General features: G+C 46.5%; 1 protein-coding gene across 1 annotated transcript in view; it reads right to left on the bottom strand.

The window, feature by feature from the left end:
- Nucleotides 1-1,959: 1,959 nt before the first annotated feature.
- The window catches only part of VPS16 (VPS16 core subunit of CORVET and HOPS complexes), a 34,667-nt gene continuing 12,258 nt past the window's right edge, over nt 1,960-24,368 (bottom strand). The window contains exons 10-24 of the mRNA XM_081332178.1: nt 24,261-24,355; nt 23,680-23,756; nt 20,403-20,534; nt 19,522-19,649; nt 17,620-17,655; nt 16,439-16,547; nt 16,076-16,210; nt 14,158-14,266; nt 11,534-11,631; nt 9,537-9,644; nt 9,121-9,198; nt 7,041-7,210; nt 4,898-4,994; nt 3,123-3,226; nt 1,960-2,145 (exon numbers count right to left, since the gene is read on the bottom strand). Of these exons, the coding sequence (XP_081188304.1) occupies nt 2,010-2,145; nt 3,123-3,226; nt 4,898-4,994; nt 7,041-7,210; nt 9,121-9,198; nt 9,537-9,644; nt 11,534-11,631; nt 14,158-14,266; nt 16,076-16,210; nt 16,439-16,547; nt 17,620-17,655; nt 19,522-19,649; nt 20,403-20,534; nt 23,680-23,756; nt 24,261-24,355 (1,612 nt within the window). The 3' untranslated portion in view covers nt 1,960-2,009. The remainder of the gene's footprint in view (nt 2,146-3,122; nt 3,227-4,897; nt 4,995-7,040; nt 7,211-9,120; nt 9,199-9,536; nt 9,645-11,533; nt 11,632-14,157; nt 14,267-16,075; nt 16,211-16,438; nt 16,548-17,619; nt 17,656-19,521; nt 19,650-20,402; nt 20,535-23,679; nt 23,757-24,260; nt 24,356-24,368) is intronic.

Below are 24,368 nucleotides of genomic sequence, written 5' to 3'. Positions count from 1 at the left end.
CATTTTGTTTTTCCTTGTCCCCCAAAATTGGCCATTTAGGATAGGCTGTTTCTGAACCTGCTGCTTTTAGCGTACCGTCACATCTTACAGATCAGCATTGATCTGACCTTAAAGGCAAACTCTAAAAAGTGATGCAAAGTTCTAGCTCTTTCTTAGGCATGAAAGCCAGCTGGGTGACTTTGGGCCGATCACCAGGTGACTGTGAGTTCTAGTCCCGCCTTAGGCATGAAAGCCAGCCGGGTGACCTTGGGCCAATCAGCAGGAGACGGTGAGTTCTAGTCCCGCCTTAGGCATGAAAGCCAGCTGAGTGACTGGGCTGATCACCAGGCGACTGTGAATTCTAGTCCCGCCTTAGGCATGAAAGCCAGCTGGGTGACCTTGGGCCGATCACCAGGCGACTGTGAATTCTAGTCCCGCCTTAGGCATGAAAGCCAGCTGGGTGACTTTGGGCCAATCACCAGGCGACTGTGAGTTCTAGTCCCGCCTTAGGCATGAAAGCCAGCTGGGTGACTTTGGGCCGATCACCAGGCGACTGTGAGTTCTAGTCCCGCCTTAGGCATGAAAGCCAGCTGGGTGACTTTGGGCCGATCACCAGGCGACTGTGAGTTCTAGTCCCGCCTTAGGCATGAAAGCCAGCTGGGTGACCTTGGGCCGATCACCAGGCGACTGTGAGTTCTAGTCCCGCCTTAGGCATGAAAGCCAGCTGGGTGACTTTGGGCCGATCACCAGGCGACTGTGAGTTCTAGTCCCGCCTTAGGCATGAAAGCCAGCTGGGTGACTTTGGGCCGATTACCAGGCGACTGTGAGTTCTAGTCCCGCCTTAGGCATGAAAGCCGGCTGGGTGACTTTATGCCAGTCACTCTCGCCCATCTCCCGTGCCAATCAAACCACCCGGCCTTGTCCACAAAGTCGACACAAAATCTGCTCATTTCAAAGGAAACCTTTTATATCCATCCGCCTTTCTGGGAAAACGAAAGCATTGGGAGGGCCAAAATTTGGGGCAGGGGGAGGACGATAACCGAGAATTTCTCCAACCTTTCAGCTCAATTATTTGATGCAGGAGGGCCAAGAAATGGCCTTGAAATGCCTCCAATTGGATTTTAAACACACACACACACACACACACACCCAAATTGTTTGGGGCAGGGTATGCTAGAACAAGGAATAAACACCAAGAAAACGAGCGTCTTTTGGAAAACGTTTCTCCTTCTCTGCACTCCTCCGAGATGGCAAATTCACACAAAAGAAACCTTAAAACCCAAACCAAACCACACCAGTTGAATTATTGGTCTGCCCTTCAGGATGCCAGATGGATATCCAACTGGGCAAAAAAAAAAAGAAAAGAAAGGCCACCCATTTCCCAGACGCGGTTGCTTTGGTTTCCAAAAATGGATGGAGCACCAAGGGGTGATTTTCTGGGAAGTGGGCCCATATTGAAGGAATGCGGGGGTGCAAGCCACAAGTCAGAAGACCCAAAGAAAGTCAGTGAAAAGGGGGGGGGTTTGAGAAAGAAAAGGAAAGAGGGAAGGAAAAGGAGGGAGGGAGGAAGGAAGGAAAAGAAGAAATGGAGGAAGGAAGGAAAAGAGGAAGGAAGGGAGAGAGGGAGGAAGGAAAAGGAAGGGAGGGAGGAAGTGAGGAAGGAAAGAGGAAGGAAGAAGAGAAAGGGGTGTTCTTTTCTCATCCACCGCCCCCCCCCGCAAAAAAAACAGCACTCAAAACATTCAGGGCACCCCATCTTAAAAGGGGGTGTGTGTTCAAATCTTCCCCCCCAGCCCACCAGGACCCCAGTCTCCCATTTCAGTTCCTTCCGCAACTCGCTCCTTGCAGATGCATCGGAGGGGGGCTGGCTGGGGATGATGGAGACCGTAGTCCCAAACTCCAGAAAGGCTGCAAAGCTGCTTCCGGGCTAGGGCCGAGAGCGGAAAGGTCCAACGGATTCCCGTGGCTTTTTTGGGGGGGGGCACCCGGGGGGGGGCAGGAGAAGCAGCCGGGGGCGGTGCAGGAAAAGCTCATTTCTTTCCCAGTTGAGCCTTTGCTTGCTCCAGTTTGGCCGCCACGCTGGCGTCACTGCACTTGGACAGGATCAGGTTCATTTCCCCTTCGTTCTTGCGCTCGGCGGCCGCTTCGGCAGCCTGGCCGAAGTCCCTACGGCCACGGAAGGAAGGAAAAGATTAAAATTTAAAAAAAGGACATTTAAAAGAAGGCCAAAGCCCAAGATTACTTCCACCACCACCACTCCCCCGAGGTAATTTTTGCCCAATGGGGAACGCTCGGTGACTAGTCCTCATGAGGGTGCGTCTCATAAGCCAGCGAGCTAATCCCTCAGGGTTTTCTTGGGAAAAGAACTCAGCTTTCCTTCTTCCAAAATGGCTCTTTTCTTTTCTTTTTTCTTTTTTTTAAAAAAGCTACCTCTGATCCAACGGGACGAACGTATTTGGATACAAAACCCTGTTTTTTTTTTTTAAAAAAAAGGTTATTATTTTGGCCTCTGGGTTCGGATTCTGCTCGGCTTCGAAATCACCAATAAGGGGTTGGGACCCCTTGTGATCGCCTCGTTCAGTGTTTTCTCTGACGTGGCCCCTTTAAGACCGGGGGAATTCTGGGAGTTGAAGTCCACCCGTCTTAAAGGGGCCACGTTGGAGAAAACACTCGTTTCATCCAGCTCCTGCTGAAGGTAGGAAACCCGATGCTAGCCGCCCTGACAGATGGCTGCCTGCCCAGACTCGCCCACAGGACAGCAGCCTGCCCACCCCTTTGAAAAACCAGCGCCACCGCCCCACTACTCCCTGCCTTAATTTTCCACCCAAATCTGCTTTTTTTCGGGGTGGTGGCGATGGGTGTTGATTCAAATCTATTCTCCGGCTCTGGACACCGCGTTTTGGGGGGGTGACAACCCCCCCACATTTTGCGATGCTTTTTGTCGGGGGTCTCCCGTGTCTCCTCTAGGTAGGATTTCCCCCCCCTGAAATTGTCTAAAAAATGCACCCCGCTGATTGACAGGTTCGGTCAGGGGAGCGGGAAAAGCTCCGGTCCTCGCATCTTGGATGCCGCCGTTCGGGAACGTCGTAGGGCTGAGATTTGGGGATTTGGGGGTGGGGGTGGGGGGCACGCTTGCTACCTACCCCACCAAGAGGAAAGCCTTGACTTTCTGTTCGGGGGTCACCCGGGCGACGTATTTCTTGGCCTCGCCGGGGTTGCCGTACTTCGTGCTGATCTCTGCAAAGGGCTGTAAAAAAAAGGGAGGAAAGGGGACCACGCGGTGATCGCGGGCAAAAGTGCCGCCGGGCAAATCCCGAGAGATAAGGCAAAGGCCGACTCTTAGGCTTTTTTTTTTTAGGGGGGGGGCTTTCTGGCCTTGAGGGGGTGTTTCCCGATCAGTTGAAGCTTCCGCCAAGAAAAATGGGAAGGGATTTTAAGAGGGAAAGGTGTGTTTTTTTGCTATTTGTTAATAAGGACAGAAATCGTTATATTTCACTGACATTGGGGTTTTCCCCATTACTTTTTCTTTTCTTGCATCTTTATCTTTCTTTCTGGTTTTCCTCCTTTTCCTCCTCCTTCCTTCTTCCCTCCCTTCCCTTCCCTCCTTCCCTTTCTTCCACCTCCATTCCTTTTCTTCCATCTTGTCCCCTTCTTCCTCCGTTTCCTTCTATTCATCCTTTCCCCTTCTTCCCTTTCCCCTTCCTCCCTTCCCTCCCCCCGTTTTCCTTCCTCCCTTTTCCTTCCTTCCTTCCCTCCCTCCCCCTCCCTCTTTCCATTCATCCTTTCTCCCTTCCTTCCTTCCTTTCCTTCCTTGCTTCACTCCCCCTCCCTCTTTCCATTCATCCTTTCCCTTCCTTCCTTCCTTGCTTCCCTCCCCCCTCCCTCCCTCTTTCCCTTCCTTCCTTCCTCCCTCCCTCTCTCCCTTTCCTTCTATTCATCCTTTCCCTTCTTCCCTTTCCTCTTCCTCCCTTCCCTCCCCCCATTTTCCTTCCTCCCTTTTCCTTCCTTCCTTCCCTCCCTCCCCCTCCCTCTTTCCATTCATCCTTTCCCTTCCTTCCTTCCTTGCTTCCCTCCCCCCTCCCTCCCTCTTTCCCTTCCTTCCTTCCTCCCTCCCTCTCTCCCTTTCCTTCTATTCATCCTTTCCCCCTTCTTCCCTTTCCCCTTCCTCCCTTCCCTCCCCCCTTTTCCTCCCTTCCTCCCTTTTTCCTTCCTTCCTTTCCTTCCTTCCCTCCCTCCCCCTCCCTCTTTCCATTCATCCTTTCTTCCTTTCCTTCCTTCCTCCCTCCCTCCCTCCCTTTCCTTCTATTCATCCTTTCCCCCTTCCTCCCTCTTTCCATTCATCCTTTCCCCCTTCCTCCCTTCCCTCCCCCCCTTTTCCTTCCCTTCCTCCCTCCCTCCCTCCCTCCTTTTCTTTTCCTGTCTCATTCTTTGATTTCTTCTCTACCTTAAATAAAACTCCCCAGTAAATAAAAAGAAAGCAGCAATAAACTGAGGCCTGGTTTTGAGAAAGGGCCGAGAGAGGAGAAAGAGTTATTCTGCTCTGGGGAAACAGGACACGCACCCCAAAAAAAGGAGAATATTGAAACTTGACTTCCTTGCCCTTCAAAAGTGGCCTCGAAGAATTTGGAGAAGAGCCACTCAATAGACCTTGGAAGAACCGTTCCCAATGACGGAGGTCAATTCCCAGAGTTCTCATCAACGGCACCGCCGACTCTGGAAGGCTGGGATCTCAGATCCACCTACCTTTTGTAGGGAATCCACCCTACAAAAATCCAGGCACGTTTCTGGGATCTTGGCGGTGTCTTTTCCTTGATCTGTCTACTTTTCACGGGGGATACCCATTCATGAAAGTTGGTAGAATTCAAGAGCGTTGAGTAAGACAAAAAGACCCGCCACCTTCACCCCATCATCTTCTCACCAGGTAGCCAATAGGTGACTTTTTGGACTTGGAGAACTTCTCTAGATCTTCCCAGGCCCCCTGTTCCGCCAAGGCGCTGATCTTCAGCCACCAGAACCTGTCAAGACGGCAAAGAAACAGACCAAGGACTAACATCCAGCCCCAAACTTGAGGTTCTCCACCCACGCCTTTTTGAGGAACGCCAAAACTAGAACGTGTGAGTTATCTCGTTCCAGTCCATCTTCATACAGACTTTAAACCAGGGGTGTCCAACCTTGACAACCTTAAGACTTGTGGAGTTCAAAACCCAGAATTCCCCAGCCAGCATTTGCTGGCTGGGGAATTCTGGGTTTTGAACTCCACAAGTCTTAACGTTGTCAAGGTTGGACACCCCTGGTTTAAATCTTCTGGAATCTCATTACCCAAGCAGACCACAAGGCACATCTCGTTCAAAGCATTAAGTAAATTCTGGCATCTGATCACCAAGTCAAGCTAACTGCCAGAGGGATCTAAGAGTCCTAATGGACGATCCCTTAAATAGGAGCCAGCTGTGTGCTGCAGCTGCCAAAAAAGCCAACACAGTGCTAGGCTGCGTCAACAGAGGGACACAACGCTCTCTACATGGGGCTGCCCTTGAGGACCACGCAGAGGCTTCAGCTGGTGCAGAATGCGGCCGCGCGAGTTGTGATGGGAGTCCCCCGATACTCCCGTGTAACACCTCTTCTCCGCGAGCTGCATTGGCTTCCAGTTGCCCTCCGGGTGAGATTCAAGGTGCTGGTGATGACCTATAAAGCCCTAAATGGCTTGGGTCCGGATTATCTGAGGGAACACCTGCTGCCGACATTAACTCCCCATCGTCCTGTGCGCTCCCACAGCGAGGGCCTTCTTAGGGTACCGCCAGTGAAGGATTGCCGGCAGGTGACTCCCAGATAGAGGGCCTTCTCTGTGGGTGCGCCTGCCCTTTGGAACCGACTTCCTATGGAACTTAGGACTGCCCCCGACCCCCGTTCATTTCGCCGGGACCTAAAAACTTGGCTCTTTGAGCTGTCTGGCCTAGACTGAGGGGTTTTTAATTGGGTTTTAAAGTTTTAACTTTTGGGCTTAAATTTAATTAATTGTTTTAAATTTATTTTAGCTTTTGTATTGTATGGTTTTAACTGCTCTGTAAACCGCCCTGAGTCCTATGGGAATAGGGCGGTATATAAGTCAAATAAATAAGTAAGTAAGTAAGTAAGTAAGTAAGTAAGTAAGTAAGTGTTAATATCACTTTACGATGCCTTGGTAAGGCCACACTTGGAATACAGCGTCCCGTTGTGGTCGCCACAATGTAAAAAAAAAGATGTTGAGACTCTGGAAAGAGTGCAGAGAAGAGCAACTAAGATGATTAGGTGGATGGAGGCTGAAAGATATGAAGAACTCATACTTAAATGATTGTCCACTAGGATTCCAAGATGCCTCTCGAAGGTTGTAGGAATTGAGTAGGTCTAATTAAAAGAAGGACCAGGGGGGACATGATAGCAGTCTTCCAGTATCTCAGGGGCTGCCCCAAAGAAGAGGGAGTCAAGCTCTTCTCCAAAGCACCCGAAGGCAGGACAAGAAGCAACGGATGGAAACTTATCAAGGAGAGAAGCAACTTGGAACTAAGGAGAAACTTCCTAACAGTGAGGACGATTAACCAGTGGAACAGCTTGCCACCAGAAGTCGTGGGTGCTCCATCACTGGAGGTTTTCAATAAAAGATCGGACCGCCGTTTGTCTGAAATTTATAGGGTTTCCTAACTGAGCAGGGGGTTGGACTAGACGACCTCCAAGGTCCCTTCACTTGTCTGAAATGGTATAGTTCAAGGGTAGGCAACCTTGGCTCTTTTATGACTTGTGAACTCCAATACCCAGAATTCCTGAGCCAGCCATACTGACTCAGGAATTCTGGCAGTTGAAGTCCACAAGTCACGAAAGAACCAAGGTTGCCTACCCCTGAACTATACTATCTTGAGTCACCTGCATGAACCCATCCCAGTTTGTTCCTCTAGGTTTGTAAGAGAAGCACAATTGCAGTTCCCCGTGCAAAAGGGCTGCCTTTTTCAAACCAGCTGGGGTGGGCTGGGGGTCAAGCCCTTTGCACCGGCCTTTCCGGACCACAGCCCAGTCCCGGGGACTGTCCTCACCGTTTATCGGGGATCCGGAAGTCCCGGTAGAGTTGCTCGGCTAATTTGTGCTTCCCATCCAGGATGAGGTTGTAGACGGTGTCGTGCAGGGAAAGGTCCACGTAGGGTTTGTCAAAGTCATCCTGAAAGCGACGCTGTTGACGTAACAGCTTGATTTGGTCCTCGGTGGCCTGGTGAGTGGGAGAGGAAAAAAGGATACCCCTTTTCAGGCATGTTCTAGGACAACTCATCACGGCCAACTTGCCATAGCCAACTTGCCACAGCCAACTTGTCATGGCCAACCCGTCACGGCCAACTTGTCATGGCCAACCCGTCATGGCCAACTTGCCACGGCCAATTTGCCACAGCCAACTCCTCGTGGTCAACTCGCCACGGCCAATTTGCCATGGCCAGGTTGTTACGAACAACTCACCATGGCCAATTTGCCATAGACAACTCGTCATGGCCAACCCATCATGGCCAACTTGCCACGACCAACCTGTCATGGCCAACTTGCTATGGCCAACTTGCCGTGGCCAACTTGTCATGAACAACTTGCCACGGCCAATTTGCCATGGACAACATGTCATGGACAACTTGTCACGGACAACTCATCACAGCCAACTTGCCACAGCCAGGTTGCCATGCCCAACTTACCACGGCCAACTTGCCACGGCCAATTTGCCACACCCAACTCTCAATGGCCAACTCGTCACGGACAACCTGTCAGTGCCAAGTCGCCATGGGAAAACTTGCCGCGGGACAAAAGTTACACTAATATTGAAGAAATAGTGGAATTAGAACCATTAAAGAAACAATGCCAAAGGAGAGACAGAATGAAATGCAAATGACAAAAACGAAAATAATATTTTAATGATCTTAAAGGATGAAATTGCGAGTTGGCTGTGGCAGTTGCCCCATTCTGATTTCAGACATGGTCAAGGATGGGGCCCGAGGGCTTCAGCATGGTAGACTACTTGCAGTCCATCCGTGACACTCGTTTCCCCCCCCCCATCTCCAACCTCCCCCCCACCACCATCCCTGGGACTCAAAAGCACGAGGGGGATCTTTTAGCAGGCCTCTTTTTAAAATTCCCAATGTAAGGTTGTTGAACTAATTCAGAATTATTAAAATAATTGAAATCACTGCAACATCCAAGGAAAGGCAGAAGTCCATTGGCAAAGCTGGATGCGCTGAACGACCTCGCGATTCACTTAACAACTCCAGCTGCTCGCTTAACAACCATGGCAAAGGAAGAGCATGAAATCTTTTCCAGTTTTTTTTTTACATTTTCTTTCACTCATTTACACAATTAAAATTTTAGATTTTGGAAAGGTTTTTTTTTTCCAGAGAAGCTGGCTTGGTCTACTGGTTAAGGCACCAGGCTAGAAATCAAGAGACGGGGAGTTCTAGTCTTGCCTTAGGCATGAAAATCGGCTGGGTGACTTTGAGCCAATCACCGGGAGACGGTGAGTTCTAGTCCCGCCTTTGGCATGAAAGCCAACTGGGTGGCTTTGAGCCAATCACTGGGAGACGGTGAGTTCTAGTCCCGCCTTTGGCATGAAAGCCAACTGGGTGGCTTTGAGCCAATTATTGGGAGATGGTGAGTTCTAATCCCGCCTTTGGCATGAAACCCAACTGGGTGACTTTGGGCAAACCACTGGGAGACAGTGAGTTCTAGTCCCACCCTAGACAGGAAATCCAACTGGGTGACTTTGGGCAAACCACTGGGAGACAGTGAGTTCTAGTCCCACCCTAGACAGGAAATCCAACTGGGTGACTTTGAGCCAATCACTGGGAGACAGTGAGTTCTAGTCCTGCCTTTGGCATGAAAGCCAACTGGGTGACTTCAGGTCAGTCCCTCTCTTTCAGCCCAACCCACCTCACAGGGTTGTTGTTGCAAGGAAAATGGGAGGAGGGAGGCGTGTTGGGTATGTTCAGCAGCTTGAGTTACGAATAATAAAGACGGAAGACAAATAAATACATAAATAAAATATTGGCCACGATTCAGTTAACTTGCTTCACGGCGGAAAGTCGGGTCCCACTTTGTGCTGTACTCCAGATCCAAATCTCCTTGGCCAATGGCGCCCTGTGCCCTCACCTTGGCTGCAAACTCATTCTTGGCTTTGTAGTACTCCTCGGCCGCGTTCTGCAGACTGGCCACACGGCCCTCGATCCACTGCGGAAGAAAACAGGTCCTGCAGGCTTAATCCAGCTTGCAAGAACTGCCTGCAGCTGAAAGCACTTAAATAAAAAAAAATCAAGACACAGGGGTCTTGAAACTTGGCCACTTTTAAGACTTGTGGACTTCAACTCCCAGAATTCCTCTGGCTGAGGAATTCTGGGAGTTGAAGTCCACAAGTCTTAAAGTGGCCAAGTTTCAAGACCCCTGAATTAGAGCAATAACGAGGGAAGGGGGGGGGGTCAACCTATCCTGCAAAGCACCTGAAGGCAGGACAAGAAGCAAAGAATGGAAAATAATCTGCAATGATCCCTCCCCATTGCAACGGCACCCACCTTCTCGCTGACGTAGCTACTACGGACGTGGAAGTTGCCCAGCTCCTGGTGATTGTCGTCTTGGTTGTAAAGATCTTTGAGTGTGCTTGGCTCTTTGTGTTTGCAGAACTGAGGAGGGACAAGAGTCACCCATGGAAAAAGGTTGGGTATAAATCGATTCATCTTCCTATTCTTTTATTTCTATTTAGGAACATTTTAATCTGTTTACTGTGTTTCTTTATTCAACGTATATGCTTCCCCTCTCACCGTGGAGTAAGTCTAGGAGGGTTACGAGAAGTTATTTGGCGGCTTTTACCTCAGATTTATTTTATTTCCTTATTCAAGGGACCAAAATGGGCCAAGTTGGTCTATTAAAAGCCTAGAGCAGAGGTGGGGAACCTTGGCTCTTTCATGACTTGTGGACTTCAACTCCCAGAATTCCTGAGCCAGCCGTTGGAGTTGAAGTCCACAGGCCACAAAGGGATCATAGTTCCCTATGCTGGCTCAGGAACTCTGGGAGTTGAAGTCCACAGGTCATAAGGGGGCCATAGTTCCCCCATGCTGGCTCAGGAATTCTGGGAGTTGAAGTCCACAAGCCATGAAGGGGCCATAGTTCCCCCATGCTGGCTCAGGAATTCTGGGAGTTGAAGTCCACGAGTCATAAGGGGGCCACAGTTCCCCATGCTGGCTCAGGAATTCTGGGAGTTGAAGTCCACGAGTCATAAGGGGGCCACAGTTCCCCATGCTGGCTCAGGAATTCTGGGAGTTGAAGTCCACGAGTCATAAGGGGGCCACAGTTCCCCATGCTGGCTCAGGAATTCTGGGAGTTGAAGTCCACAAGCCATGAAGGGGCCATAGTACCCCCATGCTGGCTGAGGAATTCTGGGAGTTGAAGTCCACGAGTCATAAGGGGGCCACAGTTCCCCATGCTGGCTGAGGAATTCTGGGAGTTGAAATCCACAGGTCATAAGGGGGCCATAGTTCCCCATGCTGGCTCAGGAATTCTGGGAGTTGAAGTCCATGAGTCATAAGGGGGCCACAGTTCCCCATGCTGGCTCAGGAATTCTGGGAGTTGAAGTCCATGAGTCATAAGGGGGCCACCGTTCCCCATGCTGGCTCAGGAATTCTGGGAGTTGAAGTCCACGAGTCATAAGGGGGCCACAGTTCCCCATGCTGGCTCAGGAATTCTGGGAGTTGAAGTCCACGAGTCATAAAAGAGCCAAGGTTCCCCACCCTTGGTGGAGCTCTGAAAACAAAAGGGAAAATACAACGAAGGCCCTCTCATCGATCTGAATTTTACAGGCAGCCCTCAACTTACAGCAGTTCGTTTAGTGACTGTTCGAAATTACAACAGCACAGAAAAAAGTGACTTATGACCATTTTTCACATTTAACGACGGTGGCAGCATCCCCATGCTCACATGATCAAAATTTGCATGCTTGGCAAGTGACGCTTATTTGTGACGGTTGCAACGTCCCGGGGATCACGTGATCCCCTTCTGCGACCTTCTGACAACGGGGAAAACCAGATCCACTTAACAAACAGGTTACAGGTAGTCCTTGATTCACGACCGTAACGGAGCCCCAATTTTCTGTTACTAAGTAAGACATTTTGTTCACTGAGCCTTGCTCCATTTTATGACCTTTCTTTGCCCTGGTTGTTGTGAATCACTACAGTTGTTAAGTTAGTAACACGGTTGTTAAGTGAATCTGGCTTCCCCATTGTTTTTGCTGGTTGGAAGGTCGCAAAAGGGCCACACGTGACTCTGGGACACTGCGACCGTCATAAATATGAGTCAGGTGCCTGAATTAGCATCATGTGACCAAGGAGGGTCCAGCTTGAATTTTGGGCTGGATATGAGCTTCAGAATCACCCAGAACCATCCAGCCCAAATCTGGAGATTCATATATTCCCAGATGCGCAGATTAAAGATCCAGTCTGTTTCTGGAATCTCAACCGGCTTCTGGGCAGCCAGGCCAGCGTTAGCAGCAGACCGTGTGGTTGGTCCAAAGCCTCACCTGACGGTAGAGGCTCAAGGCGACCGGCTGATTCTGCAAAGCCATGAAGAAGTCGCCCCGGCCGAGTTCGTCCTTCAGGCGGGAGATGACGGTGTAAACTGAGCAAGAAGAAAAATAAAGAGGAGAGAACGTTTGCCGGCCTGCTCCATCCTCTCGGCTGGGGAGGATGGGGGCTGCAGTTCTCAGCCCAGACCGCGGATTAATTTGCTCTTGCCTTCTCCTGGCAAGATACATCTAGGGGATGCTGGGGGGGGAGGGAAATTCCCCTTTTTTTTCTTCCTAGACTTGCCTTAGCATCTCAGCATAATCTGCCATGGCTTCAGAGAGAGAGATTGCTAAAATGGCTGGACATTCTATAGTTGTACTGTAATTTTATTGTGATTTTCTATCTATCTATCTATCTATCTATCTATCTATCTATCTATCTATCTATCTATCTATCTATCATCTATCTATCTATCTATCTATCTATCTATCTATCTATCTATCATCTATCTATCTATCTATCTATCATCTATCTATCTATCATCTATCTATCTATCTATCATCTATCTATCTATCTATCTATCTATCTATCTATCTATCTATCATCTATCTATCTATCTATCTATCATCTATCTATCTATCATCTATCTATCTATCTATCATCTATCTATCTATCTATCTATCTATCTATCTATCTATCTATCTATCATCTATCTATCTATCTATCTATCATCTATCTATCTATCATCTATCTATCTATCTATCATCTATCTATCTATCTATCTATCTATCTATCATCTATCTATCTATCATCTGTCTATCTATCTATCTATCTATCTATCTATCTATCTATCTATCATCTATCTATCATCTATCTATCTATCTATCTATCTATCTATCTATCTATCTATCATCTATCTATCTATCTATCTATCTCTATCATCTCTGTCTTGTCTGTCTATCTATCTATGATCTCTGTCTATCTATCTATCTATCTATCTATCTATCTATCTATCTATCTATCTATCTATCTATCTATCTATCATCTATCTATCATCTATCTATCTATCTATCATCTATCTATCTATCTATCATCTATCTATCTATCTATCTATCATCTATCTATCTATCATCTATCTATCTATCTATCATCTATCTATCTATCTATCTATCTATCTATCATCTATCTATCTATCATCTGTCTATCTATCTATCATCTATCTATCTATCTATCATCTATCTATCTATCTATCTATCTATCTATCTATCATCTATCTATCTATCATCTGTCTATCTATCTATCTATCTATCTATCTATCTATCTATCTATCTATCATCTATCTATCATCTATCTATCTATCTATCTATCTATCTATCTATCTATCTATCATCTATCTATCTATCTATCTATCTCTATCATCTCTGTCTTGTCTGTCTATCTATCTATGATCTCTGTCTATCTATCTATCTATCTATCTATCTATCTATCTATCTATCTATCTATCTATCTATCTATCATCTATCTATCATCTATCTATCTATCTATCATCTATCTATCTATCTATCATCTATCTATCTATCTATCTATCATCTATCTATCATCTATCTATCTATCTATCTATCTATCTATCTATCTATCTATCTATCTATCTATCTATCTATCTCTATCATCTCTGTCTTGTCTGTCTATCTATGATCTCTGTCTGTCTGTCTATCTATCTATCTATCTATCTATCTATCTATCTATCTATCTATCATCTATCTATCATCTATCTATCTATCTATCTATCTATCTATCTATCTATCTATCTATCTATCTCTATCATCTCTGTCTTGTCTGTCTATCTATCTATGATCTCTGTCTGTCTATCTATCTATCTATCTATCTATCTATCTATCTATCTATCTATCTATCTATCTATCTATCTATCTATCTATCTATCATCTATCTATCTATCATCTATCTATCTATCATCTATCTATCTATCTATCTATCTATCTATCTATCTATCTATCTATCTATCTATCTATCTATCTATCTCTATCATTGTCTGCCTGTCTGTTTATCATCTATCTATCTATCCATCTATCATCTTTTTCATCTCTATCATCTATTATGTATCTCTATCATCTATCATTTATCTATATCATCTATCTACCTATTATCTATGTATCTATCATCTATTATCTATCAGTATCTATTATCTATCTATCTCTATCATCTATCTATTATCTATCCATCTATCATCTATCTATCTATCTATCTATCTATCTATCTATCTATCTATCTATCTATCTATCTATCTATCTATCTATCATCTATCTGATCTCTTTCTATCTTAATATCTATCTCAATATCTATCACCACCCATTCTCTCCCTCTCCCTCTCCCATCTTAAAGCATGCAGGCTGGGGAATTCTGGGAGTTGAAGTCCATGCCTCTTAAAGTTGCCAAGTTTGAAACACACAAATATCAGGTCAATGCTAGGTTAACTTTTTACAAAAAAGACGAAACAGTGGGGAGTCCTGATTGAGGCTGCAGCATCCCCCCCCCGCCCCCTCACCCCGTAAGCCTCCCAGCTCTGCTGGAGGACATGAAACGTAATGGACACCCCCACCCCCACCCCGCCCCTATTTACCCAGGTCACTGTCCCCACTCTCGATGGCTCTGCTCAGTGCCAGCTGGCTTCTGTTCATCGTCAGTAAAAGAGGGACCTGCTTTCCCGGCCGGGGTTCGTATTCCAGCAGCTGTGAAAAAAAAACAACCCACAAGGTTTCCGTCAGGGGATTCTGGGAGTTAGAAGTTCACACGTCTTCAAGTTGCCAAGGTTGAAAAACGCTGATCCAGCATAACAACTAGTGTGTGGTTGACCCAATCAGTCTGCAGCAAGAGCATATATGCTGAAGCCATTTCGTATTTTTCCAGGCAGGGAGATAAGAGGCGCTTTCATCATAAAGAAGAGGGGGGGGGGTCAACCTATCCCCCAAAGCCCCTGAAGGCAGGACAAGAAGCAACGGATGGAAACTCATCAAGGAGAGAAGCAAGCTGGAACTAAGGAGGAATTTCCTGACCGGGAGCCCAATTAACCAGTGGAACAGCTTGCCACCAGAAGTTGTGGGTGCTCCATCACTGGAGGGTTTTTAAGAGGAGACTGGACAACCATTTGCCTGGAATGGTATAGGGTCTCCTGCCTGAGCAGGGGGTTGGACTAGATGACCTCCGAGGTCCCTTCCAACTCTGTTGTTCTGTTCTTCTGTATCAGGGCTACGGGTGGCTTTATAGCAGTGTTCCAGGATCTCAGGGGCTGCCCCAAAGAAGAGGGGGGCGGTCAACCTATCCCCCAAAGCGCCTGAAGGCAGGACGAGAAGCAACAGATGGAAACTCATCAAGGAGAGAAGCAACCTAGAACTAAGGAGAAACTTCCTGACAGTTAGAACAACTAACCAGTGGAACAACCTGCCTCCAGAAGTTGTGGGTGCTCCATCACTGGAGGGTTTTTAAGAAGAGACTGGACAGCCATTTGCCTGGAATGCTATAGGGTCTCCTGTCTAAGCAAGGGGTTGGACTAGATGACCTCCAAGGTCCCTTCCAGATCAATTCTAATTCTAATTCTAATTCTAATTCTAATTAATTCTAATTCTAATTCTAATTCTAATTCTAATTCTAATTCTAATTCTAATTCTAATTCTAATAATTCTAATTCTAATTCTAATTCTAATCTAGAAAGCTAGCATGCCAGGGAAAAATGCCAGGACAGAACTCACTCCTCTGACCTGCCCCATTTCCAATAAACATTTTTGCAACTAAGAAGCTCGCAAACCCCAGTAGCCCAGAAGAGGGGACCAATTTAATTTTTTAAAATTCCATTTATTTATTAAATTTTATTCATTTGCTAAATTTTGATGCCGCCCTTCTCCCCTGCAAGGCGACAATTATCTTTCTTCTTAATAATAATAATAATAATAATAAACCTTTATTGTCAAAGTACAACATGTGTACATTCAGATTAGCTGAGCCTCCCCCCGTGCTCTCTCCCCCCAACACACAGTGACAACAAACCCTCTTGAGAGAAATAACAACAACAACAATAATAAAGTTGGAAGGGACCTTGGAGGTCATCTAGTCCAACCCCCTGCTCAGGCAGGAAACCCTGTACCATTTCAGGCAAATGGCTGTCCAGTCTCTTCTTAAAAACTTCCAGTGTTGGAGCATTCACCGCTTCTGGAGGCAGGTTGTTCCACTGGTTAATTGTCCTCACTGTCAGGAAATTTCTCCTTAGTTCTAGGTTGCTTCTCTCCTTGATGAGTTTCCATCCGTTGCTTCTTGTCCCGCCTTCTCATGCTTTGGAGAACAGCTTGACTGCCTCTTCTTTGGGGCAGCCCCTGAGATACTGGAACGCTGCTATTATGTCCCCCCCTCATCCTTCTCTTCATTGAACTAGACATACCCAATTCCAGCAACCGTTCCTTGTATGTTTTAGCCTCCTGCCTCTTGGACCCTCCTTCCCTGCCAACCCCCCCACCCCCCGGATGGATCAGGACCCCTTTCCCTCAAACCTTAATAGCCAGCTCCGGCCGGTTGCTCTCGTACGCTTGTGTAGCGATGTCGGAGTACGAAATGCCCACCGCATCCCCGAGCTTCTGGTTGATGACTTGGGCCAATTCTTCATCCGACTTGTCTCTCTGCTGAACCTGAGAAAGGGCGTGGAGCGAAGGGGTGGGCGTCAAGAAGCAATTTCAAGCCGTCCTTGCTTAACGACCGTTTGTTGAAATTACGACGCTGCTGAATGAAAGGATTTATGAACTGCGCCCCCCACCCCCAAGTTAACGGCCGTCGCAGTGCCCGGGGATCACGTGATTTGCGACCTGGGCGCTAGGCAGGCTTGTTCCAAGACTGAACGACGGTTTTCCGGATCGTACCTTGTAACAGGCCCAGTGGGCCAAAATCCGGCTTATTCCTTGGAATTCGGAAAGACGGAGATACTCGCAAATCTTGATGGCCACCGGATAAAGTCTTCTTAAAACCACCCTAAGATACAACGGCCAAAGGAAGGGGTCATACCTTTAGGCTACCAGCCATGGGATGTAGCCCGAATTCTCAAGGAGCAGGCAAAAGGGTTTAGGGAAAGCCTCCAGCTTTAGGGATAGTCTATCTTTGGCTACAGAGAGCCAGTTTGGTGTAGTGATTGAAGCACCAGGCTAGGAACCGGGAGACTCTGAATTCTAGTCCCACTTTAGGCATGAAAGGCGGCTGGGTGACTTTGGGCCAACCACCAGGAGACGGTGAGTTCTAGTCCCACCTTAGGCAGGAAAGCACTGGATAACTCTGGGCCAATCACCAGGAGACAGTGAGTTCTAGTCCCGCCTTTGGCACGAAAGCTGGCTGGGTGACTTTGGGCCAATCACCAGGAGACGGTGAGTTCTAGTCCCGCCTTAGGCATGAAAGCACTGGGTAACTCTGGGCCAATCACCCAGAGATAGTGAGTTCTAGTCCTGCTTAGGTAGGAAAGCCGGCTGGGTGACTCTGGGCCAATCACCAGGAGACGGTGACTTCTAGTCCCGATTTAGGAATGAAAGCCAGCTGAGAGACTTTGGGCCAGTCACTCTGGCCCAAAAACTATCCAGGATGTCTTGAAGAACCAACCAGATTGAACACAACAACAACAACAATAATCCAGCAAAGCTACAAAAAAACTGCGCTACTCGGAACATCTTACATTTTAAGGAGATACCTGGTTGATACCTAGGATGCTGGCAGCAACCCGTGTCGACCGTTAGTGCCAGTCAATTTGAATGTTCAGTTGACTGAGTTTCATGTTTGATAACAATAATAATGATGATGATGATGATAATGATAATAATAATAATAATAATAATAATAATAATAATAATAATAATAATAATAATAATAGTAATAGGATGCTGGCAGCAACCCATGTCAACCATTAGTGCCAGTCAATTTGAGTGTTCAGTTGACTGTTTCATGTTTAATGAATAAAAGTTTATTATTATTATTATTATTATTATTATTATTATTATTATTAATAGTAATAATAATAATAGTAATAGTAATAGTAACATTTATAGGAGAGATACGTTACCGATCCAGCAAAACCTCCTTGGTCAGCTGCTTGTACCTGTAAATCATCTATTAAGGAGGAAGAACTTTCTGGGACTGGTTGGTCCCCCTATCTTGAAGGAGGGGAGATGAAAAGATTCCCAGAGATAAAGCTGGTGAGACCCCCCCACCCTCAGGTTAGTCAGAGGAAAGGGCTACAAGCCAGGTTGAGGCCTGGAAAACAGATGTCACTCCAGGGGATGATGGATGGGATGGCAGCGGTGACGTCTAAGCAGCATCCGCAAGTTAGATCTGCAGCCGGGTACCACTTCTGAGCTGCAGAACTCTATAGAGCCACTAGAGGGCAGCATGGGGCAAGAGAGAACGTTTGCATCTCTCGGTTGCCCTCTAGTGGTGGGTTTAGTCTACGCGCCCTGAGGATGCTTCTCCTGCCACAGGCTGCCCTCGACTTGCCCGCATTTGTTTAGTGACTGTTTGAAGTTACAATGGCAATGGGGGAAAAAGGTGACTAATGACCGTTTTTCACACTTACGACCACTCACTCACTCACCCTTGGTCGCATGATCAAAATTCAGCCGTTTGGCAACTGACTCGTCTTTACGACGATTGCAGTATCCCGAGGTCAGGTCTTTGGTGGACTTCTGATGAGCCAAGTCAATGGGGAAAGTGAGATTCTCTTAATGGCTGCATATTTCATTGAAGAAGTGCAGTGATTTGCTTTACAACCATGAGCGAAAAGGTTGTAAAATGGGGCAAAACTCGCTTAACATCTGCCCTGCTTAGCAATGGAAATTTCGGCCTCAGTCGTGGTCGTAAGCTGAGGACTACCTATATTTTTTATTAAACAGCAGAAACTTTTTCGCTAAGAATGGGAACAAAATCGACTGGTTGAGTTAGGACAGGGGTCTTCAAACTTGGCTCTTTTATGACTTGTGGACTTCAACTCCCAGCATGCCTGGCTGAGGAATTCTGGGAGTTGAAGTCCACGAGTCATAAAAGGGCCATGTTTGAAGACCCCTGATACAGACTTTAAGAGGAGTGGACTTCAACTTCCAGAATTCCTCAGTCAGCGTGCCTGGCTGAGGCATTCTGGGAGTTGAAGTCCACGAGTCATCAAAGGGCCAAGGTTGAAGACCCCTGATATAGACTTTAAGAGGAGTGGACTTCAACTCCCAGAATTCCTTAGCTAGTGTGCCTAGCTGAGGAATTCTGGGAGTTGAAGTCCACGAGTCATAAAAGGGCCAAGGTTGAAGACCCCTGATATAGACTTTAAGAGGAGTGGACTTCAACTCCCAGAATTCCTTAGCTAGTGTGCCTAGCTGAGGAATTCTGGGAGTTGAAGTCCACGAGTCATAAAAGGGCCAAGTTTGAAGACCCCTGATATAGACTTTAAGAGGAGTGGACTTCAACTCCCAGAATTCCTTAGCTAGTGTGCCTAGCTGAGGAATTCTGGGAGTTGAAGTCCACAAGTCATCAAAGGGCCACGTTTGAAGACCCCTGATATAGACTTTAAGAGGAGTGGACTTCAACTCCCAGAATTCCTTAGCTAGTGTGCCTAGCTGAGGAATTCTGGGAGTTGAAGTCCACAAGTCATCAAAGGGCCACGTTTGAAGACCCCTGATATAGACTTTAAGAGGAGTGGACTTCAACTCCCAGAATTCCTTAGCTAGTGTGCCTAGCTGAGGAATTCTGGGAGTTGAAGTCCACAAGTCATCAAAGGCCACGTTTGAAGACCCCTGATATAGACTTTAAGAGGAGTGGACTTCAACTCCCAGAATTCCTTAGCTAGTGTGCCTAGCTGAGGAATTCTGGGAGTTGAAGTCCACAAGTCATCAAAGGCCACGTTTGAAGACCCCTGAGTTAGGAGCTGACCAAACTCCAGTTTCCCGTGGCCCATTTTGGTTCCGCCATCAGGAAAGGATACTGATCGAAACTGAGGGGCATCCCAATCTGGTAATCTCGGACGGCGTTAAGCACCCGCAGATCTCGGCAGGTTTCGACAAAGTTCTCCGGAGCAAATTTGTCGATGAAGCATTTTCCAAACGAGGCTGCCTACAGGTAGAGAAAGGAGGAGTAAAGGAAGGAATTATTTTTCCTCTTAAAAGTTCAAGCTTCTAGACCTTACATTGACCAGTGCAGTTAGAAAGCTTGCAAAGGGAATTCTGGGAGTTGAAGTCCACATATGTTAAAGCATGCAGGCTGGGGAATTCTGGGAGCTGAAGTCCACCCATCTTAAAGCTTGCTGGCTGGGGAATTCTGGAAGCTGAAGTCTACATATTTTAAAGCTTGCTGGCTGGAGGATTCTGGGAGTTGAAGTCCACATATCTTAAAGCATGCAGGCTGGGGAATTAAGGAAGCTGAAGTCCACCCATCTTAAAGCTTGCTGGCTGGAGGATTCTGGGAGCTGAAGTCCACCCATCTTAAAGCTTGCTGGCTAGGGAATTCTGGGAGCTGAAGTCCACCCATCTTGAAGTCCACCCATCTTAAAGCTTGCTGGCTGGAGGATTCTGGGAGTTGAAGTCCACATATCTTAAAGCATGCAGGCTGGGGAATTCTGGGAGCTGAAGTCCACCCATCTTAAAGCTTGCTGGCTGGGGAATTCTGGAAGCTGAAGTCTACATATCTTAAAGCATGCAGGCTGGAGGATTCTGGGAGTTGAAGTCCATGTGTTTTAAAGCATGCAGGCTGGGGAATTCTGGGAGCTGAAGTCCACCCATCTTCAACTTCTCAAGTTTCTAACCACTGGTCTCTCCCAACCCTCCCTCTGTTTTCCCACCTGAGCAGGGATTTACCTGTCCACCTTACCTGGAGCAGAGCCTTCTGGATGGGCGGGGAGTGTTCGTAACTGGCTGCTTTAATGCACTGCTCGACCGCCTCGGGAAGCAACTTCTGCTCCTTAATTTCACGCAGGTATTCATCCGCCTTCTGGCTTTCCTTCTGCCAGGAGAGAGTTTAAATTTGAATTTCAAGTTTAAATTTGGGACTCCATTGTGGTCGTAAGTCAAGGACAACCGATACAGAACTGAGCTCTAGGGGGCCTGAAATTTCTGTTCCTGAGCGAATCAAGTTGTTACGTGAATTTTGCCCCATCGGGCGACCTTTCTTGCCACCGTCGTTAAGCGAAGCAGTGCGGTTAACAGGGTCGTCAAGTGAGTCTGGCTCCCACATTGACTTGGCTGGTCAGAAGGTGGCCAAAGGGGATCGCGCGACCTTGGGACGCTGCGACCGTCATAAATACGAGTCGGTTGCCAAGGGTCTGAATTCTGATCACGTGGCCGCAACGGTCGTAAGTGTGAAAAACTATTAAGATATTTAATTTAATAGCCGGAACAATAAAGAATATAATAGGCCAGAAGACACAGTTATAGTTGATTGATGGGAGAGGGCGGGCTCCTGCATGAGGGAATCTACGTTGGGATTGGTTGCTGGGCGAGAAGGGGGAGGTTCCCTTTTTTCCCGCCTTTTTAAAAAATTCTGCGTGCTCTGCAGGCTGTTCTGCGATTTACCTGCGATGGGCCGGACTATCTTGCTATAATTATAAACGTAAAATATATTTATTGATAAAAAAAACTACAGGGAGTCCTCGACATCACTTTTTTCAGTGCCGCTGTAACGTTGAACAGTCACTAAACGCACCGTCGTAAGTCAAGGACTGCACGTATCTCGGATCGATGCTTAATAATAAAACTTTTCCTCAAAATTGTAACGTGGGGTCTTTCCAAACAATTGCATCTCGTTCCCCAAAGTCACGGCTCCCGGTTATGGACATCTCTGCAGCGTTAACAACAGGAGCGTGCAGGTGGTCCTCAATTTTCGACGGTTCATTTAGCGACCGTTCAAAGTTACAACCGCCCTGGAAAAAGGGACTTAGCACATTTTTCGCACTTACGACCCTCTCGTAGCATCCGATCACGTGATTTACATTCATATGCTTGGCAACGGGTTCAAATTTATGACCATGGGGTCGTGCAGTCCCGTTTTGCGACCTTCTGACAAGCAAAGTCAATGGGGGAATCCAGATTCGCTTAACAACCAGTTTACTAATTTAACAACTGCAGTGATCCCCTTAACAACGGTGCCAAGAAAGGTCATAAATGGGGAGAAAACTCACTTAAGAAGATTTTTCTAGCATTTTACCTCGTATTCCTTTTTTATTATTATTATTATAAGTTTTATTAAATTTTTCAGAAGTACAATCTTTAGAGCTTAGTAAACAACATGATGTCTGGGTTCACGTATTTAACATTAACTTCTTCAATATAAATCTATTCGGTACTGCACAACTCCACTATTTTTTTCTCCCTGATCTTCCTTTATTCCCCATTTTTTTTTCCTTTTTCCCCTCATTAGACAATTAGACAATTCTTGGTACTATTGATGTATATAAAATTAGATGTAGACATCTTCATCGTATTTTGCTAATATTATACAAATAATAATATCAATTCACAAGTCAATATCCTGTTTTTCGTGCTCTTGTTAAAGTTTGATTTTCCATCAATAGATAAAGTGTCTTTTGTCATTTATGATGTTCTCAAAATTATTTACATCTATGTAGCTAAAAAGTTGTATTCATACCAATCCTCCTCTTATTTTCCTATTTCCCATATCAAAAGAAGAAGAAAAAAGTGCTATTTTAGTTCTAAATCATATCTTTCATTATAAACGTCTAAATGTATCTAAGGGTCATCCGTTGTTTTAATCTTAATTCAAACAAGTATTCAAACATACGATGCCCCCTCAAATAGGTCAAATCCTTTCATTTTTTTTAAAATCTAACTCTCGCTTTCTTTCTTTCTTTGCCAAGTCGTTTTCCAAGCCAAGCCAATTAAATCGCCCAGGAATTTTCTATTTTTATGCAAGTTCCTTGGCACGAGGAAGACAATTTAGGTAGGGTATTTTAATTTTTTTTTTATTTGGGGGGGGGGAAATTCCGCCCATTTGTGTTCCTTACGCAACTCCCACCGTCCTTCTCCCTCAATTTCTCCCTCTGTCTTTTGTCTCCCAAATTGTAACATTACCCCTGTTCCATCCCCCCAAATCTTCTCCCTTCTCATCAGGTGCATCTTGCAGACTTAAAAGGGTAAAGGAGTCTTTTGCATTGTCGTTGTTACGGGCAAGTCTTGCAGTGTTTTATTTGTGTACGGCAGGGCTTTTCAACCAGTGGCACGGGTACCATCTGTGGTACGTTGGCACCTGGCAGGTGGTACGCGGCCATCCTAGAAAAGTGGTAGCAGGGGAGGGGAACGAGCTGAACCAGTGGCAGCACTGCATAAGCCTGAGCGAGAGACGGCTGGAGCTGCAGGGCTGTCGGGGCTCAGCGGAAGCGCCAGGATCAGCACCAGGATCCAGCTGGAGCTCGGCGTTCATCCTGGCACTTCTGCTGAGCCCAAAAGAAGCGCCGATCAGCTGGAATGTTGCAGCATCTCCAGGGTCTTGTGATTTACATTCAGATGCTTGGGAACCGATTCATATTTATGACGGTCACAGTGTCCCAGGGTCATGTGAAGGAACCAAAACCTGCTGCAACTACCCAGCAGAGGGGGGGAATAAAAACCAAACACCCCCTACCCCCACCCCTAGTGCCAATCCTCAACAGAAATGCTCACAACCATGAAAACCTCGGACAGGAGGAAGAGCGCTACGGGCGGGCAGGCAGGTGTCTTGTTCGGCTGTGGCTTGGGGGCACTTTTTTCAGTGCCACTGTAACTTCGAACAGTTACTAAATGAACTGTTGTAAGTCGAGGACTACCTGCACTTCATCACTTTCTCCTTTTTTTTTTTTGGTCATCAAGTTTTTGACCCCTTGCTAGGCGCCTGGTGGTACTCGGATGTCGCCATATCCTAAAAGTGGTACAACGGGTGAAAAAGATTGAAAAGCCCTGGTGTATGGTAGTTTATATTTCCCTTCTTTCATCTCTTCCGTCTCTCGGTCCCTTTCCTCTGATTTGTCTTCCGATCTCCGGTTTGCTCGTTTATCTTTTGTAGTCGTTGTCTGGGAACTTTCTAGTTGCAGATTTAATTTGGAGATTCGCTCATTTACATTATCTACTTTATTTTTAGTCTTTGAGACTGGGATTACCTCGTATTCTTTCTGCGCTTCAAGCAGCAAAGCCCCGGGCGACATGGAGGCGATCCGGAAGATCTCCTCACTGGCCTCTGAAAGAGAAAAAACAGGGGCGGGAAGGCTGGCTGGGTCGATCCAAGTCTTGGCTCTATTTAAAAAGTCAGGGAAAGTTTCTAGTCCTCTTTGTTCACAGTTGGGCCGTTTAAAAGTTGCGGAAAGTTTCTAGTCCTCTTTGTTCACGGTCAAACTATTTAAAAGTCGGGGAGAGTTTCTAGTCCTCTTTGTTTAGAGTTGAACTATTTAAAAGTTGGGGAGTTTCTAGTCCCCTTTGTTTACGGTCGGACTATTTAAAAGTCGGGGAAAGTTTCTAGTCCTCTTTGTTTACAGTCGAACTATTTAAAAGTTGGGGAAAGTTTCTAGTCCTCTTTGTTGATGGTTCGGCTATTTCAAAGTCGGGGAAAGTTTGTAGTTTGTTTACAGTCGGACTATTTAAAAATCAGGGAAAGTTTCTAATCCTCTTAACTCATGGTCGGGCCATTTAAAAGTCAGGGAAATTTCTAGTCCTCTTAGTTCACGGTCAGGCCAGAAAAACCCACCTGGGATCTCGTGGAGAAATTCATGGGTGGAGCGAGAAAAAATGCGCACCCCATCCAGCTCTGGGACCAGATGCGAATCCTCATTCAGAGGGTATCTGTGGGTTGGCG

Source organism: Vipera berus (assembly GCF_964194415.1).
Source record: "Vipera berus genome assembly, chromosome: 7".
NCBI classification, from domain to species: Eukaryota; Metazoa; Chordata; class Lepidosauria; order Squamata; family Viperidae; genus Vipera; species Vipera berus.
This window is presented reverse-complemented; position numbering and strand designations above follow the sequence as displayed.